The following is a 19,883-nucleotide window of genomic DNA, read 5'->3' as shown; positions in this document are numbered from 1 at the left end:
TGTAGCAATGTTCCCTTTCCATTCAATGACGGGTTCACCCGGAAATTGGAACCTAACCATCTTCGTACGACAGTCAACATTTGCATAGCATGAGGCCAACCAGTCCATTCCCATTATCACATCAAAATCAACCATTTCTAACTCAAATAAATTTGCCGAGGTTTGACGACTACAAATCATCACAGTGCAACCTCTATATACCCTTCTAGCAATCACAGAATCTCCTATCGGAGTAGATACCGCGAGGGGTTTACTTATCAATTCAGGTTCAATGCCAAACTTATTAGCCACAAAGGGTGTAACATATGATAATGTAGATCCCGGATCAATCAACGCATATACATCATAAGAAAACACAGATATAATACCTGTAACAACATCTGGAGACGACTCGAGATCCTGTCGACCTACTAGAGCATAGGTTCGATTTTGAGCACCACTCGAACTCGGCACTGCACCTCTACCCCTACCACGACCTGTCGACTGCTGAAAACCCCGTGCTGGAGGTCGAACTGATGAGGAAGAACCAGACACAGATCCAGTCGGCTGAGCCATACCATCACCTCCTCTATTAGGACAATCCCGCATCATATGGCCAGGCTGCCCGCACGAATAGCATGCATCAGAACCTCGACGACACAGTCCAAAGTGGGCCTTGCCGCACTGATCACAATGTGGTGTTGGGGGTCTCATCTGACTAGTATCCCTGTGATGTTGCGAGCCAGATGCCCGCGAACTCTGACCTGGACCAGAATAGGATCGATCATATCGAGGCCTCTGAAACTGTGGAGGAGCACTAGCTACAGGTGGCGCCGAACTCCTCGAAAACTGTGGCCTGATGCGGCCTCTGAAGTCATCAGAATACCCTGCAAATCTCGCCCTCTTATGCTGGCCTCTATCCTGCTCCCTAACTGCCCTCTGCTGGCGCTTACGATCCTCTAGGGTCTGGGCATAAGCTTGAATACGGGAAATATCCATGCCCTCCACCAAGGAGGCTGTCGTACACTCATTTATCAGATGTGGTCCCAACCCATTCACGAACATATGCACCCTATCACTCATCTCGGCCACCATATGGGGAGCATACCTTGCCAAAGAATCAAACTGCATACTGTACTCTCGTACACTCATATTACCTTGTCTAAGGTTCAAGAACTTATCAGCTCTAGCTCGTCGTATCTCAACTGGCAAGTAGTGACGAAGAAAGGCCTCAGAAAATTCCTTCCACACAGCTGGAGGAGGGTTCGGACCCCTGGATCTCTCCCAACTATCATACCAGAGAACCGCTAAATCCCGTAGCCGATAAGAAGCCAACTCTACTGTCTCTGTATCACTAACATGCATAACACGAAGTGTACGATGAACCTGGTCAATAAACGTCTGTGGGTCCTCCTTGGGGTCTGATCCGGTAAACACTGGAGGGTCTAAATTAATAAAATCACGAACTCTTGTACTAACTGGTTTCTCAGCAGCACCTGTATTCTGCCTCTGAGCCTGAGCAGCTACCAAGCTAGTCAATAACTGCAAAGCACTCCGCATATCCTGGTCTGGAGTGTCAGACGAAGGAACTGGAGGCGCTGGGTGCCTTCTAATATCCTCTGGAGGAGATGGAGTAGATGAGGTATGAGAGGGCATCTCACTTTGAGCCTCACTTTGTCCTGCTCTGACTTGGGGCACCTGACTGGTACCCTCTCCCGCTGCTGTATCAAGCCGTCTACTAATCGTTTGCTTCCTAGTCGAAGGCATCACTGGAAAAACAAGGTGAATATTAGAGACGAACACTTACGACTCAACTCTACGCACGATCTAGATTCAGGAAGAAGGTAACAACCCTAGATGTCATGTAGCCTCCTGATTATAAATGTGGCGCGCTACACATCCATAATCAAGACTCTACTAGACACGGCTCATAGACAACCCCTAGGATAGACTTGCTCTGATACCAAGTTTGTCACGACCCAAACTGAAGGGCCATGACTAGCACCCGACCACACTTGCCGAGCACCAACGTACATTTCATCTAACCTTCATTATTATCTTTTAAGGCTAAAGAGATCAATATAAATGGTAGACCTAGATCATGGACAACCAGCAATAAAATATGATGGCATGAATATACATAGCAGGGGATGACCAGACAATCAAGAAACTACATATAAGGTATGAGCTACCACGCTACTATGAAAGACTATACAACAAAAACTAGCCTACAAGGCATACCAAACTATACATGAGCCGACACCTGTCTATGAGCCTCTAAAAGAACATAAGTGTTGCAACATAGCCGGAACAGGGCCCCGACATACCCATAATGTCTATAACAAAAATTGCATACCAAGACCAAGGCAAGTCCGGAGAAGGGATCTCGCCAATCACCGCTGATCTACTGTGGTGGGGGAGCTGTACCTGCCTGTCTATCAGGACCTGCAGCACGACATGCAGCGTCCACAAATAAAAGGACGTCAAGTACGAATAAAGTACTGAGTATGTAAGGCAAGGAACCATAAATACGATCAGTAATGTAAGCAAGGATAGAGAATATACAACCTGTAACATCTTAGTACCTCTGAGGGCTACTTACATGAAATGCATGATACATATGTATAAATACATAAACCTTTAAAGCATTCGCCTCTATGGGCATCATCATCATCATATCGTACCCGACCATAATAGGCTCGGTAGAATCGTACCCGGCCACGTGGAGCTCGGTAAAACCCAACTGATCAGTGGTTGCACAATAGGTGCCGTACCCGGCCAACTATAGCGTGGCTCGGTAGAGTAAAATAGATACATATATATAATGCATGCTCGACTCATGGAATCACATTCTAAACCTTTCGGAGTGACGTAAGGTCGGTATCCTCTGTACACGTTATTAGGACTAACTCTTCACTATGAACCTTATAAGAATCAGGAAGTACCAACAACATTGATAACATAAGACTAAGAGAAGCAACATTAACATCAATCGTTCCATAAGAGGGAAAACAATGTAAGTACTGCTAGCTTCTAAGAGTAGAGTATCTTGGAAGCTCGTTCATTACATTATGTACAATCGGAGTCGTGCAAAAGAAGGAAAGGGATAGCCTCACATACCTTGTATATACTGCCCCAATCTCAAGCTATGCAATTGTCAAAACTCCTTAGTCTACAATAAGAGAAACGATACTATCGTTATCATTTAAGCGTCATAACTATTATGTATCGACCACAACCTATTTTACGATGAAACGGACAGCACCTCCCCTATATATATGACCTCACACCATTCAAAACAATCACCAAACAGCCCAAACATCATCAATAATAAACATATTGAGCCTCCCAAAATAGTCCACACACAGCCTAATCACTCCATACATACGACGACCACCGTAGTCGTGTCAAACAACCTGGAAATGTTACGAATAACTATCAGCCCATAAACCTACATATATATGGTGTTTCTCCACACCCTTCCTCCTCCAAAACTCCACAAGATAGTAGTAAAATACGCAGCCCAACAACAACGCAAAACAGTCCACAAAACAATAACACTACTACCAAACCTTTCGATATATATCTCACAAGTTCTAGCTTCAATGGCTTAGCCGCAACTTGGATAATCTTAAATACATATAGAGTAAGAGGTTCCTTACCTTTATACAGAAAGAACAACTCCAATTTGACCTTAAATTTCCAAGAAATATCCCTCCAATGCTGCCACAACAACAAAAAAATGAAACTAGCGATCAATTAGTGTTTTTCGGCACTAGAATCACTTTAGAAGGCTTGAAATCACCTAGGATTAATATTAAGAACATTAGGGAGTATTTACAGAACATATACCCTTTAAAACAACCTCCCACACGAGTTGGAACGACACAAAAATGAGCAACAACAAGAAGAACAAGAGACTTACTAGCGCCACGGAATTCCCGACACTTGATTTGTGTTGTTTGCCCTTTTTTGGGTCTTGAATCTTGAGAGAACCTTGAGAGGATGTTCCTAGGGTTCTAAGGTCTGAAAATAGTGAAAAGAAATGACTAAAAACGGGTTGTAGTCATCCTATATAGGTCCAAATATCTTAAACCGACTTAGTGGGCCCCATAGAGAGGTGCTTGGCGCAGTCTCGCGAAAACGCGAATATCTCTCTACTCCGAGATCGTATCGATGAACGGTTTAATGCGTTGGAAACTAGACTCATAGATCTTTAATTTGGTGGGTAGATCACCCCGTAATTCCTTGTAAATTATGAGAAAAGATTAGAAACATTTGACCTAATGTTTAAGTAAAATTATGAACCTAAGTTGCGACAACTTTTGTCGACTTTTGTTTCATAACTCGTTTGACTTCAAGACTTATGATACGGATATTATATGATTAAAATACCTTAATAAATGACCTCTTGAGTGTATTAAGCACCGCTAGATTACCTGAAAATACGAGTTACAACATCCTTGATTCGTTTAACTTCTAATATTGGTTAATCACCCTTATACACTCTTGTATCACTTAAGACCAATAGGATTGACTTCTTATCATCTCAAAGATAATTCCTTCTTGGATTTATGTTAACTAATATATGGCATGAACTAACACATGTGGATATGGGTTGTAACATATTTAATATTTGAGGAGCGTTGACTCAAGTTATAAAATGAATTACTAAGTAAGAAATGAAAGAAAGAGAAAGAATTATTGAATTATTCCCTTGCCGAGATAATTGTGGAATTGTTGATATATTCCTTGCCGGGAATTTTATTGTTAATTGTTGTGCCCTTATTGGAATCCCAATTATTATCCAGTTTATTTCCTTGCCCCTAATCTGTGATTGTTGTTTGGGTGAGGAAGAGTGATAAAGCACGAAGGGTGATGCCGTGTATTGTTTGATATGGTGAGGAAAGAGTGTAAAACACGAAGGGTGATGTCGTGCCATACGATGTACCATTCCGTACTGATATCTATTGATTATATTGTGAGGAAAGAGTGTAAAGTACGAAGAGTGATGTCGTGCCGTACGATGTGTCATTCCGTACTGATATCTATTAATTATATTGTGAGAAAAGAGAGTAAAAGCACGAAGGGTGATGCCGTGTACAGTTTTATTTTATATATTGCTTGGGTGAGGAAGAGAGTAAAAACACGAAGGGTGATGCCGTGCAAATTGTTGATTCCTTTTGATACTTGTTGATATTATGAATTTGTTGTCTCCTTCTTTTATTGAATATTTATATTTGAAATTGTTTCCTCCCCACAGCATGTTTCCCCTCCCACATTGATTGGTTGCTTTCAGTACTTCCTTTGTTGTCTATATATATATACTTGAACTGCACAGGTTTATTTGATTGTCTAGTAGAAACCCCCAACCTATGAAAAGACGTGTTAAAATGCTAGCACAAAAAATTGTAGCCTCAAGTGCATTGTCAAAGAAATTAAATGCACAATTGAAGGCTGCCCATGCCCAAAATTCTGAGAACTCAGACGATTCATTCAGATCTGTGAGTGAGGGGGAAGGACCTGGGTCGTCTGACTCTGAGAAGTCTCAAAACCCCCTTTCTAAGGTAAGTTCTGCTTTGGCTGAAAATTTAGAAAATATGTTTGTTTTGGTTGGACTTGTTCGGGATGTAGAAATGCCTGAATTGGGAAGGAGTGTAGCTAAAAAGAAAATTGAAAAATAAAAAGAGAGGGTATATGTGGTGATGTGAGGGGAAAAGGGAAAAGAGTGGCTGGTTCTTTACCCACTTCTGAATTGCCGTTACCAGTTATCTGTGGGGTTGTATAGGAAACTATGGAAGAAGGTGGCAAGAAGTCAGGGAAAGTGGTTCTGGGGAGGCTGCTGAAGGGTTAGTTAATCTAAGTTCATAGGCAGATGAACCTGGTTCATCTATTGAGCAGACCCTAGCAGACCTTATAAAGAAAGTAGGTGCCAGTTATGATCCAAAGAAAGGAGAACTACAACACCAAAAGCTCCAAGTGCTGCTAAACCCTCCAAGAAACGAAAGGCTTCCTCTCCAACAACTACTGAAACTCCCCTGCCAAAGGAAAGAGCCACAAGAAGCAGGGTGAAATAGAGTGAGAGTGACCTACAGAAGGCTTTGGCTGAAAGTAAGAAGAAGAGGATGGATAAAGGAAAAGGTAAGGTTGCAGATTCCTCTGAAGCTGTTGATGTTGAGGAGATGGAATAGGTCCATCAAGAGGACCATACAACAATAGAGGTTCAGACCCCCAAGCCCAAAAAATCCAAGACTTCTTCCAAGAAGTCTTCATCTGTGTCTAAGGTTGTTGAACCTTCATTGGCCAAGAGGACAAGGTCTGCAGTGAAAAGTAAACAAGTTAGAATTTCTGAAGATGAAGAATAGAGTGGTGAAGAAGAAAGTGAGTCTGATGGTTAACAAGACAAGTCGACCAAATTTGGCAAAAGAAATTTTTTGAAGGGAAGATTGCTGAAAGACTTAGTGGAACCAGGAATGGTCAGTATGGTTGATGATCTAGCTGTTCAGGGCTAGAAGGAAATGGTCCTTCAGATGGATGGAATGTTAGCTAGGAATAAGATCATTGAATTCATGGCAAATGCTGAGGTCAAAGAAGGTAGAGTCACCAGCCAAGTAAAAGGAGTTCAAGTGACATTTGATGCAGAGAAGCTGGGAAAGATTCTTGACATCTCTGCCGAGGGATATGATGACTACACCAGACAAAGATGGCCAAGTCTGGACTCCCTTCCTCCTGCCCTTGAAATCACTCGGAGATTTTGTGATGTTAAAGAAGTAAATGAGGCCAAGTTCTTTTTTGAATTTGTCAACAAGTGCCTACTGCCCAGGCAGAAAAGAAGGCATGTTGCTAACTATATGGACTTAGTTTTGATGGATTGCCTTGAAAGTGGGAGGCAAATCAACTGGCCTGCATTCATCATCAAGCTACTGGACAGAGTTATCAATAGTTCCAAGGCCCATGCCACCCCCTATGTATTTATTTTGACTACTGTTCTAGATCGATGCAAGGTGCCTCTAAAGAAATGGGAAATGGCAACAAGCAAGGACTACTTTGGAATTAATACTCTGATTGCTTGTGACTTTCTAGTCAATGTCATTCCAAATGAACCTGGTTCATCCAAGAAGACACCTATCAACAGTAAAGTCAGGGCTTTAGTTTAGGAAAGTGAGGCCAAAGATGCTGAGATAGCTAGGCTGAAGGCTCGCTTAGTAGAGGTTGAATCTGAGATGGATGCTCTCAGAACATAGCTTAACAAGGAAAATGAGAAGAATGATGGGATTCTTCACAATGTGTTGAATCTTCTCCAAGCCCAAAACCAACCCTCTAGCACCCCAAGCCTTAGGAATTCTAGCCTTTATCTCCTGAACTTGTCTAGTACCTTCAGTAACCCGGATTATGGATTTTTCTTTCTTTATGCTCATGTTTTGAATATTTTTGCTTTCTGGTTGTGGATTATGGTAGCAACATATCTTCTATCAATGATATCTACTGTTTTCGCTCTTATTGAATGTTAATATTTCCTTGATAGTTTAAATATGTTTACTTGATTACTGATGATTAATCCATGATTGCACTTGCAGTTGCCCCAATGGCCATGAGTACTTATTAAAATCTGGGACTAACACTTTGTGTATGCAACTTTTTGATGGTGCCAAAAGGGGGAAGAGATATTGTGCTTTACATAATCTGACTAAGTGATATTTATAACCTAATTAACCTGGTCCTTGATGATAAGTGAATTTTTCTAAACTTTGTATTGATGACTAAGCTGAGTTCTTACAGGGTCTAAGTGAGTAAAAAGCACAGAGTTTGTCATCATCAAAAAGGGGGAATTTGTTGTCCCAAGTAAATGTGAAGTTTTGAAGACTGACAAAAGAACTCAGACATGGACCAGGTCCATCTTGTGAAGCATAATCATGATCAACCCAAAACATGTGAGATGCACGTGAAAGAGATAAATCTAACTTATCAGAAGTAATATCTCCTGATCTGATTGAAAATGTTGCATATTGGATAAGGTGAGAAAGACTCCTTATACGAAGAGAACACATTTTAGGAATAGGATAGAGTTAGAGTATGAGATCAACTAGAACTCTTCTACCATAGAAGAGTAACATATGTATTCTAGTCAATCTCTAATTACTAACCCCTTAAATATCAGTGTTGTTCTCTTTTACAGGTAATGCACATAAGCAGAAGTTAAACGTGAATTGAGAGCAAAATAGCAAGGCAGTTTTGCAAGCAATTTATGTGTGATTCGAGCGTGCAATCCTAATGCTACTTGAACCAGATAGAAGAACCAGTTCCAAGTGTCTATCTATTATTCTAGTTCAATTGTAGTAGGTGATTTTACATTATACCTTTCAGCTTTTATAGAAGCAATTGTATTAGGTACTTAGAGTTTTCAAGTTAGAGTTAACTTGAAGTTGTCACAATAGTTGAAGTTGTGTGCCACAACGAGATTAGAATTAATCCTAGGTTTATGAAAGAGTTTTTGTAAATGTAGTTTTTGGCTCAGTGATTTTAGTGAAGTGTTTGGGAAAATCCTACTAGAAGATAAATCGTGGTTTTTTCACCTTTTGAGCCACGTGTTTTCTACGTAAAATCTCTGTGTTCTTTATTTTCTGTACTTATCTTTTCGCAACAGTAGTAGTTGGAACACATAGAAGAACCAGATCTTTCTATAATTAAGTTAAGCGAAAATTAGGTACCACACAAATCACCCCCTCTTGTGTAGTATTGAAGTCTAAAACATCACGATGAAAGGAGGATACATATGTCAGTCTCCAAAAAGGCATATAAGCAACAGTTTAGAAAAAAAGGAATTAAATATATGACCAACAAATGATAATAGTATTTGATATTTTGCCACAAAAGACTTTAAAAAAAAATGCTTCTTCTAATTCATGATTGAACGTGCAAGAGAAAGTGAAGACAGATGACCGAAGCTTGAATTTTTGGTGACGACATGTATTGATAACACTGTCCAACATCGTTTCCCTATTAAAATAAATAAATCAAAAGAGGAAAATGTGAAGAATATCATATTTGAACCAAGAATTTATGATTGAATAAAAAGAAAAAGGAAAAAAAAGTTACCAGCCCTTTCCCCCTTAAATTTCCAACTTGAGTTGAATTCCAAGTCATATCACATATGGATTTCCAGAAGAAATGAGGAATTTTCATTTTATCCATGGAGAGAAAGAAAAGACATTAGTGTTTGAAATTGTAGTTATCAAGAAGGAGGAAGAAAGGGTTTGGTACAAATTAATGGGCTGTTACTATCAAGGAAGGAAAAATGAAACGGTTGGGTTGTCAATTAGATTAACAGGTGAACGAAAGCAGAAGAAATTTATTATTGAACGAGGTAAATGGAAAAAATAAGAGAAAACTCAAAAAATGGAGAAAAAAAGATAAAAGGCAATTGCTGATCAATTAGGCATGTCACATCAGCGGGTCAAAGTCCCCATTATATATATATATATACGAGGTATGTGGAGGGTAATGTGTACACATACCTTACCTTTACCTTACAACCATTTATGAAAAGATAATTACTACTAATGTTGCCTGATAAGATTTTCTTTTTCTCTTGTCAACTAGGTTCATGGGAACGTAATTGTAATTAAGAATCTAATTCTCTTGATCACCGTTCTTTGATTAATTATACTCTCTTCCAATATTTATGATTATTTCCCCCCTCATTTTGGAATGTATTCCAAAACACTTGATATTCTTTTAACTCTTTATAGTTTTCACAATTTTAAAAATTATATAATATTAAATCTTTAAGTAGTATTTAATATTTATATGTCAGACTAATCTTTCAAAACCAGCACTGTCTAACTAGTTTTCGGATTGGTCATTCAAAAATAGCCAGCATTTACCAAGTCAATTAAAAATAGCCACTATTTTGCTGCAACTGAGACCGGTCCAGTATAATATACTGGAGTTCGGTGCACCTTTGTATGAACTTCCAGCATATTATGCTGGACCGATATACTTTGCTGGCTCCAGTATAATTTACTGGAGTCTGGAGCACCGGTGCTCCAAACTCCGATATATTATGCTGGACCGGTATATTATATTGGAACTCCAGTATATTATGCTGGAGTATTTTTCCGGATTTTGAACAGTGCTTTCGTTCAGATTTATCTTTACATGAAAAGTGACTAAATTTCGATTATTTTTGAAACTGGACTATTTTTGAACAACCACTTGTAAATCTGGCTATTTTTGAATTTCTCCCCGGTTAATTTCGCAATTGATTACTGATCTTTATCCACATTTAAAAAAGAAGTCATAAAACTATTTGTTGTCATAAAAAAATAATTGAACTTTACCCATCATAACAGTAAAATTAGTAGACTTTATCCACTATGATTATAAATTTATATTAAAGTAATTAAACTTTACCAATATAATATTCCACGCGTTTCAATTTTCTTGAACCTATTTAACTGTATATGAAGTTTAAGAAAAAGAAGAAGAGACTTTTGAAATTTGTGATCTAAAACAATCCATAGATATTTGTGTGACTATAAATTATATCGCTAAGAGTAAAAGAAAAAATTTAAGTTAAATTATTTTTAAATTTAGAAGGGATTGCCTAGACTAAAAAGGAAATAAGTCTTTTTGAAATTGAGGGAGCATATAGTTAAGTACTTTGCTATTATAGTGTACTCAAGGTACTTTGCTATTATAGTGTGTAAAATTTTGTGATTTTAATGAACAAACTTAGTTACTTTAATATAACAAAAGTAATTCAATCACTTTAATATAACAAAAAGTTAATTTTGTGTGAATAAAATAACCTAATATTAAATGGAAGCAAATCTTTCTACTTTCTTCTTAGACCAAATAATAATTAAAAAAAAAAATCTTCACTCTATGCAACAGGACAAGTGTACAATCAAAATACAGCAGAGGGAATCTCCTCTATTTGGATCGCCCACTTCACCTTCAAGAATCTCCTACAACCGAACTGCTGGGCATTGTACATTTTACCGTATTGTTGTTGTAAATGGGTGAAGGAGAAGAGAAATGGTGTGTGGTGACTGGTGGAAGAGGCTTTGCTGCTCGGCATTTAGTGGAAATGCTGATTCGTTATGAAATCTATCATGTCCGCATTGCTGATTTGGGTCCATCCATTAAACTTGAGCCTGCTGAGGAAAAGGGTATACTTGGTCAAGCCCTGCAATCAGGCCGTGCTGTATATGTATCCATGGATCTTCGTAACAAATCCCGAGTCCTCAAAGGTCCATTCTTGATTTGCTGATTTTTCTACTGAATCTTTACTTGTTTTTGACACCCAAAAATGAGAACTTCTAAACTAGTAATTTCTTCTATTAAAATGGTTAGAGGAGGTTACTAGTTCTTGAATATGGTTTTATTGCTTTTTCTAGTGAACTTGCAGTTGGTTTTTCCGCCCAAAAACCAGATACTTTTTGACTCTTGAATATGATTGTTTTGGTTCTATATTGGTTCCTTATTTACTAGTAAATTCTTCTATTACCATGTCCCAAATGTTTAGAGGAGGTTACTAGTTCTTCCAGCTTTAGTTTATCAATTAAGGTTCCATCTGTTTTCAGCTCTAGTGTGGAATCAATTAGGTGATTTGCTATGTTCCAATTGTTTTATATAAAGTAAGCCTTGTATCAGATGTACTTTTGCTGAGTCATCATAGCTGCTGAGTCATCCTAGTTATTTTATCAAAACTTATCGTTTTGACTTTAGTATCTGAGATTACTTATGTTACATGGAGTATTTGTTTGCGTCCAAGTATCCATGCTAGATAAATGTTACTTGGATATATGCATGGGCGGAGCTAGGGTGGCGGAAAAATTGCACTATATATATAAGGTTAAAAGTTTTTTTGTATTTATATTAACTATTGAATCCCCTTAATTCCTTCGTGGGTGTATTTTTTTATTTATTTCTTGAATCCCTTGGTGAAAATCCTGGTTCCACCACTCTAATTTCACATATGCGTATCTTTCAAGATACACTAGAAACTTGCTAAAAACTTGATGTACCCTACCTATACCTGTACCAGATACTAATCTGCCACCATTTATGCCCGAGTCCATGTGACATAGGAGATAGCCCATATATGTCCACCCAAAATCCAGAACTTTTGATTCTTATATGGTTGTTTTGGTTTTATATTGGTTACTTATTTACTAGTAATTTCTTCTATTACGATGTCCAAAATGTTTAGAGGAGGTTACTAGTTCTTCCAGCTTTAGTTTGTCGATTAAGGTTCCATCTGTTTTCAGCTCTAGGTGATTTCTTATGTTCCAATTGTTTCATATAAAGTAAACTTTGTCAGATGTACTTTTGCTGAGTCATCCTAGCTATTTTATCAAAACTTATCTTGTTGACTTTAGTATGTGAGATTACTAATGTTGCATGGAGTATTCGTTTGCCTCCAAGTATCCATGCTAAATAAATGTTACTTGGATATATGTATGGGCGGAGCTAGGGTGGCAGTAAGGGATTCAGTCGCTAAAAAATTGCACTATATATATAAGGTTAAAAGTTTTTTTTGTATATATATATTAGCTAGTGAATCCCCTTAATTCCTTCGTGGGTTTATTTTCTTTTTTTAATTTCTTGAATCCCCTTGGTGAAAATCCTGCCTCCGCCATTGTAACTTCACGTATGTTTATCTTTCAAGATACATTAGAAACTTGCTAAAAACTTGACGCACCCTACCTATACCTGTACCAGATACTTATCGGCCAGCATTTATGCCCGAGTCCATATGACATAGGAGATAGCCCATTTTATTACGTTGTTGTGTCTTAACTTTATTTATTTGATATTCGCAGCTTGTGAAGGAGCTGAGGTTGTCTTCCACATGGCTGCTCCAGATTCATCAATCAACAACCACCAGCTCCACTATTCAGTTAATGTGCAAGGTAATGGGAAAGCTTTATCAAATAAATTTTGAACAAAAACGATCTTTCTGAAGTTAAGGTAGCAGTTCTATTTTCACATCTTTTTAATGCTCTGTTATTGTTTGTCTTTACATGAAAATTTTGTTTCTCTCTTTTTAACTGCATTAATGTTCGTGAAGGAACCCAGAATATAATTGATGCTTGCATTGAGCTGAAAGTGAAAAGACTTATTTACACCAGCTCTCCCAGTGTGGTGTTTGATGGAGTTCATGGAATTCTAAATGGGGATGAATCACTGCCATATCCTGCTAAGGTAGTGCCTCCGCCTATTGTATACTTCATTCAAATGAAAAATATTCCTCGTATAACCATACTCTTATTACTGACAAAATTTTCAGCATAATGATTTCTACTCTGCAACCAAAGCTGAAGGAGAGGCACTTATTATCAAGTCAAATGGTACCAAAGGGTTGCTGACATGCTGCATTAGACCTAGCAGTCTTTTTGGCCCTGGTGATAGGCTGCTCGTTCCTTCACTAGTTGCAGCTGCAAAGGCAGGAAAATCAAAGGTGAATTTAGAGCCTCATTTTGGTTGCTCATGCATCTTTTCAGTCCGTATCACATTCGTGTATATGCAAGCCTTTAGATCCGATACTAGATATGAATACTAGGTCGGATTTATTGTTGTAATAGTTGGAAGCTTGTAAAGCATTGATTAGAAGATCTATCTTGAGGAACTTAACAAGTGATTTGTACATTCTATTCCATGTCACTTACTATTATTGGCATTCTCTGTGGCCAACTCAAACTTAACCTATTTAAAAGGGAGTTGAAGACTGGCCAATTGCAGATGCATTCTACAGTCTTTTCACTATTTGGTTGACTTCTAGCCTTTTCTCTAATTCTTAAACAGTTCATTATTGGTGATGGCAACAACATGTATGATTTCACTTACGTGGAGAATGTAGCACATGCTCATGTGTGTGCAGAACGAGCTCTAGCATCAGGAGGAGCAGTTGCAGAGAAAGCTGCTGGGAATGTAATGTTTCTTTGTTTTTCCATATTCTGTTATGACCTGTGCCATGTGCTTTAATATCAATTGCATTTCTGTTCTTCAAATAGTTTAAGTAGTAGCCTTGATGCATGGAAGGATATAATATGCAATGTAGTGGAGATTTTTGAGTTTCCATTCAAGTTTCGTCTATTTCTTGTATCCATCCCACATGATTGAGATATGTTTGCAAAAAAGTGATCAACCTGATCTTTGCAGCAAAAAAGCTTGAGCTATCTAGATTAAGTTTTACCTAAATGATGCCAAGTTTTAGCTTTAGCAAATGCATATACTGCATCTAGAACTATAAGTTGGGTGAAACTCATTAATTTCATTGATTTTCTCCTTAGTTTCGATTTTCCACTTGTATGGTTGCGTAAACAAGATATCTTAGCTAGATATGATTCCATGAGAGGGGTATACCAACTCTGCATGGCATAAATTAGTTTTTATTTCTCTGTTAGTAAGGTCTCCCCGTTTTCTCCCTTTATCTTGAAATCATGATTCATACCCTGAATTAGTACAATCTTCATATTTAGCAGGTTATATATAGACTTATCAAAAAGATTTGTTGGTAAAATAAAATTTATGGCAATAACTAGGAGGGGCACTTGTGCATCCATTGTATTTGGGCCCATAATTTTACAGCAAACAGTAAAATAAGAGCCACCTCGCCGATCTTCCTATTCATTTGCTGGTCAGGGAACTCGCCCCTTGTGCGAAGTCATAATTTTGTTTCATCTTCTCTCTCCAATTTAATGTTACAGGAAGCATTCAAAAAGAGGACACCTTTCTTGTTTTCCTTTTCTTTTGCTAGTTGAAAGCAAAAGTGTAATTTCTTCACTCCCTCAATATCTATGTTTTCGCTATTTTAACAACTGGGGATAGGGGTCCGGAATAAAGTTAAATGTCAAAATGATTTAACATTCCCAAAGCATATGAATATGCTGTTTACTTACATGTCATGGTGCCTCTGGAAAAAGAGAAAAGCATGATATGGGATTTTGTTAGATAACTCTTAGATCAAGAAATTGTGTTTGCAGGCATATTTTGTCACGAACATGGAGCCCATTAAGTTTTGGGAGTTTGTCTCACTTATTCTTGAAGGTCTTGGCTATGACAGGTATTCTCATTGTTTTTTTTTTTTTTTGCACACAGTTATTCTTTTTACAATCTTGTTTTCCGTTCTCCTGAAATATCTACCTTGATTGTCTTATAGTGAAAGATATTTCTATATAGGGATGGCAAATGGTGCGGTTGCGGGGCAAACCCGTGCACACCCGCGAAGACTCCAACCCGCCCCGCCCCGCAAAATAAAATTTGCTGTTTTTAACCGCCCCGCCCAACGAAAACCCGCCCCGTGCAAACCTGCCCCGCATATTTTTTTTAAAATTTTTTTTTAATTTGGGGAAATTATCAAAAGATACCACATTCCAAATTTCCAATGTATTATATTCTTCTTTTTAGAGAAATTTTATGCAATTTTTCTTCTTTTGTTGATGTTAACTCCTCTTACTACATGTAGTTATCTTTTCCTCCTATCTTTTTAATATTAATGCAAGAACGTAGACTCTGTACTACTTGAAGTGTATGTCACTTTCATTATAAATATTGATTAATCGAGAACAACAACAAGCAAAAAGTAGTATTGCAATCGTTTGCAGCAAGAATAAAAGCTAGGACGAGAACGTTGCTTCTTCAATGTTCAAATCACCTTGGTTTTTGCCTAGTATTTCTGGCTTATTACCAATAGTTTGTTTAAGGCTCTAAACTTATCACAATTAGTCCTTTGCTGTCCCTATTGTCTAATTTCTTCTCATTTTACAAACAAGTTCTCTTTAGAAATTCGTAAACAAGTTCTTTTTTTATGCCCCTAATAACAGTGAAGATTTTGTCATATAACAATTCCAATTTGCTTGGGATTGTAGCGATACAATTATAATATAAGCCTTCCAGTTATGAGACAGTAGAATTCCAGTTACAAATAAGAGCAGAGTATTAAGATATGACTGTCTTTAGGAGATCTGGTAGCGTTTTAGTCTTTTAGGTTTTAGTTCAAAAAATAACAGTCTTGACCCGCGACCCGCCCCGCCCCGCCCCGCGTTAATTTTTTTAAAAAAAATTAGAACCCGCCCCGCCCCCGTAAACACTGCAACCCAACCCGCCCCGCGAATGCTCAAACCCGCCCCGCACCCGCACCGCCCCATTGCCATCCCTATTTCTATATTTTGCTACATGGTTGTTCCTCCTTTTTTTGTAACTAGAATTGCTACATCCCTTTAGTGTAATTCTGAAAAAGAATTTGATTACTCGAAAGGTTTAAGTCCACAGATGGAGAAAAGGATATTCTTGGTCACACAGAAGGTTTTGTGTTTATCCAGTACCCTCATGAAATTATATTTAAAGAAGTGTCTTGTTTTGGGACGTAGGGTTAATGAGCTAGGGGCGATGAAACTTTGTTTCTTATGTACAGATAAGGAGCAGCATTCCATATAATCCTCAATGTTTTCTGCCTTTCTCCGCCCTTGATGGAGAAGTTTATAAGAACATTATTATTCAATTTAGGCTTGATGTTGACAATCAAACTTGGCAAACTTTCAGTTTGCTCATCAGAAGAGTCTATGTTTAATGGGTCTGAATGTTTGTATGATTTGGGGGGTGGGGGTAGGGGTGTTCCTCTCATGAGTTTGTAACCATAGATCAACCCTTATATGATTCCTAGCCAATTGAGGCTGTGTATTTTTGACCATAGGTATTTGCAGATACATCTGATATATACAACAGCATTTGTCAATTATTACATAAGTTTCATATAAAGGAAACAGTCGACTCCTGCACAGGGCTGTTCGGAATGGGGGATCGGGGTTTACCAAATCAAACAAAAATTTTTTTGTTTGCCTAATAGTATACTAGATTGCATCTGTCTTCCTTATCCTGCTTACCTATTGCTGTGTATTGTATATATATTCCTGATTTTAGTAGTATGCAGGCCAAGTATTAAGATTCCTGCATCTGTTATGATGCCAATTGCACATTTGGTGGAGCTGACTTATAAGCTGTTCGCTCCTTTTGGAATGAAGGTCCCACAGCTAACTCCTTCAAGAATCAGACTCCTATCTCGCAGCAGAACATTTAGTTGTTCAAAAGCAAGTGATCGAATAGGATACACACCTATTGTCCCACTTCAGGTTCCTGTATTTTCTTTCCAGTCAATCAATTGCTTCTGATAATTCCTCATAAATATTGTTTAGCCATACCATGTCTGTCTTAGATACTCCCAACTTTTTTAGGTATTGTTATGGTCTTTTCTGCATTGCTTTCTCTTTTTGCATCTTCTTCGTTGATCTTTTCATATGATAAATTATGGTAAACTATTTCTGCTAAAATGTATTCTTTGCCTTTAATATTAAATGCCAGAAAAATTCATCCATCTGAATGTCCACATCATTACTGCAGGAATGAGCAAATCTTCTGGTCAAATATGTCGTACATGTGACTTTCAACTTGTGTTTCATATAAGACACTGATATACGTGTGTTACATTTGTACCTTAGATCTTTTAAAACCAGTACCATGCTGTGGGGCCTCATCTATTTACAGTTGATCATTTTCTGCTGTTTCTTTTTTGCTTTTATTCTCGCCACATAATTCACGTAAGTAAAGCATGACTCTATTTCTTCAGGAGGGCCTTAGGAGGACAATTGAGTCATATCCACATTTGAGAGCTGAACATGGGCAAGGAAAGGAAGGTCCTTCTAAATCATCTGCATCTCTTTGGATGTTCTTCCTCATGGTAATTTCTATTTCATTATATCCATTTCCTGTGAGAGCAGAACTGTGATAGTGATACCTTACTATTTAATTTCAGAAGGTAATGCAAAGCCATGGTCGTTTTCTCATATGGTTATGAATTGAGTAGGCATGCCTTTTCTGATAAAATACATACTAACTATCATATGAAATTCTTTACCTTTTCTTTCAGTTCGTCCATTCCATTTTACAGAACAGCATTGTGTGGTGATGTATCGAAATATTTGGCACTTGCATGTAGATTTTTGAAAACAACTCCAATAAGTTTCAAGAATTCAAATTCATATAATGATGTTAATTCAAACAGAGCGGCGATACTTTCTCAATTAAAATATTAATTAATCAATCAACTAACCCCTCAATCCCCGATTATTTGACATCAACTATGATGGTTTGGCCATGTCCATGGAGATGGAATCCACTACTTGCTATATATATATATCAGAAGTATTGTTTTATATCATTATTGGATGATTACTAGCTGCTAAATAAGACCAAGTGAAATGATACAGAATAAACACCTCAATCCTGACGAAAGCTGAATGCGGACAACATGGGAATTTCTAGGCTTTCTGTTGGCCAAAAGTAATAGGACTAGCTCTATTTGCATCTTGCTGTGAACTGGCATTTCATCTATTAAATTGTGAAATCTTTCATCTGGCTGATGCAATAGGTGGTTTTCTCTCTATTAATTCTAAGCATCCTCGGCACCATTTCACCATGGATTTTGTTCGGCATAGGTATGCACTCTCTTCTCTATCCCCCACCCCCCACATCCATATCACCTGCGCTTCTCTGTTTCTCTTCAGAGCTGATGCAAATAGCACTCCAAACAACGAAAGCCGGGATCCCATGTCTGGTGCTCTGACCATGTCTTGTTTATTATTGCAGGAATCGCAGCTGCCTTTGTTGTGTTCTTTATATGTGACAAAAGGAAGAAGAAATAGATCATTTCATTCAATCATTTACCTGCAAATTTTAGTCTAGTATTTCTGGGAGAACTTTCAACTTAAAGGAAAACCAATAATGGGCCATACTGCAAGGGCGCACGACGTCATTCACTCATTGGAGCTTCACTTACCTTGAGAGAAGGTTTCTTAGGCATGTTTTTGAGTTCATGGATTTTGTTTCCGTCCTTGACTGCTATATAGCAATGTGCTTGTTCCAAGCCAGTTTTTCTGTCTGATCCAATGATGCCCCTGCGGTATACAATTCGCCCACCCCTTTGTTTCCTCTAATCATCTTTGTTTTGTTTTCTTGCCAATATTGTTTGTTTAGTACATTTAGCCTTGTTGTATTGCCAATATTGTTTGTTAGGTACAATTGAAAAGAGTGCTAACTAAAAGTTCTTAAAACCTTTGATAAGCTACATGAGCTAGGAGAGCACACAGGGCCTTAGTTCAAGTGGAAAAGGTGGAAGGACTTGTGATTAAGTCACGGGTTTGAGCTACGTGCCATGCGAATTAAGCTTGGTATTTAAGTGGAGTAGGGTAGAGGGGTGGACCCATTATCCGAGTTTCGAATGCTGCAGTTGTTCCTAGACAGATTTCTCGGTCCTCAAAATAAAATAAAATAAATGAGCTTGGAGAATAAACTCCATTTTTGTGACAGTACAATCTTCTGCATAAACATAGCTCAAAAAGTGTAGCTGTTCTTCTCTTGAGTGCCTCAGTATTTTTGTTTAAATTCAAGCTTAGTATCATCTTTCTCATAGTAAAATGGCTCAAGGCTCCCATTTAAAGTTTTCGATTGTATAATTCATTTTACTTGAGAGATTGCACAGTTTTCTCAATTTCTTTAAAGACTTCAATTTATTATTTACCAAGACGTGTCCCCTTTTTGTAACCCTAAACCTAAAAGTTTTTTTTTTTTCTTTTTTTTTTTTTTGCAGAAAAAATGATGTTACCCTCTTAACTTTTACCTCCAATAATGTTAGTGATGAGGTTGACGGAAAAATTAGACGTTTAAAAATAAGGGTAAAATGGGAAAGATGATCCTTTTAAAAAAAAAAAGAGAAATCAATGATTGGAAACTTGAAGAGGGAAAAAAAAAAAGATTGAGTGAGAGGGGTAATCAGCAATCACATGGCAATTGAGCCATGATTGGAATGACGACACTTTTTATTGATAAACTCATTATTTTTC

The 19,883-nt window shown here is 37.8% G+C and overlaps 1 protein-coding gene and 1 long non-coding RNA gene across 3 annotated transcripts; one reads left to right on the top strand and one right to left on the bottom strand.

Moving 5' to 3' along the window:
* Positions 1–8,785: 8,785 nt before the first annotated feature.
* Positions 8,786–9,332, bottom strand: LOC104216880 (uncharacterized). The gene is made up of 2 exons (XR_708607.1): positions 9,076–9,332; positions 8,786–8,976 (listed from the first exon to the last, which is right to left on the bottom strand). It is a non-coding gene; the product is annotated as an uncharacterized lncRNA (long non-coding RNA).
* Positions 9,333–10,829: 1,497 nt separating this feature from the next.
* LOC104216879 (3beta-hydroxysteroid-dehydrogenase/decarboxylase-like) lies at positions 10,830–19,402 on the top strand. Of its 2 annotated transcripts, XR_011405471.1 has the most exons (11): positions 10,875–11,234; positions 12,810–12,899; positions 13,058–13,191; positions 13,277–13,447; positions 13,792–13,917; positions 14,973–15,052; positions 16,919–17,117; positions 17,612–17,722; positions 18,413–18,479; positions 18,631–18,943; positions 19,057–19,402. XR_011405471.1 is itself a non-coding variant. In XM_070168169.1 (10 exons), the coding sequence occupies exons 1-10, from the start codon at positions 11,000–11,002 to the stop codon at positions 18,684–18,686; spliced, it is 1,269 nt and encodes a 422-aa protein (XP_070024270.1). In that variant the 5' UTR covers positions 10,830–10,999; the 3' UTR covers positions 18,687–19,402. The 2 variants fall into 2 exon arrangements, 1 of the variants encoding a protein (XP_070024270.1); XM_070168169.1 differs by having other exon boundaries at positions 10,830–11,234; positions 18,631–19,402.
* Positions 19,403–19,883: the final 481 nt, after the last annotated feature.

The sequence above is a fragment of the Nicotiana sylvestris genome, chromosome 2 (genome assembly GCF_000393655.2).
Source record: "Nicotiana sylvestris chromosome 2, ASM39365v2, whole genome shotgun sequence".
NCBI lineage: Eukaryota > Viridiplantae > Streptophyta > Magnoliopsida > Solanales > Solanaceae > Nicotiana > Nicotiana sylvestris.
This window is presented reverse-complemented; position numbering and strand designations above follow the sequence as displayed.

Bases quoted from the DNA above. Each gene is read 5' to 3' on its own strand.
- LOC104216879 (XM_070168169.1), top strand. From the start codon at position 11,000: ATGGGTGAAGGAGAAGAGAAATGGTGTGTGGTGACTGGTGGAAGAGGC. The intron at 11,235-12,809 runs GTCCATTCTTGA...TGATATTCGCAG, and splicing joins CAAATCCCGAGTCCTCAAAG to CTTGTGAAGGAGCTGAGGTT. The intron at 18,480-18,630 runs GTATGCACTCTC...TTATTATTGCAG, and splicing joins ATGGATTTTGTTCGGCATAG to GAATCGCAGCTGCCTTTGTT.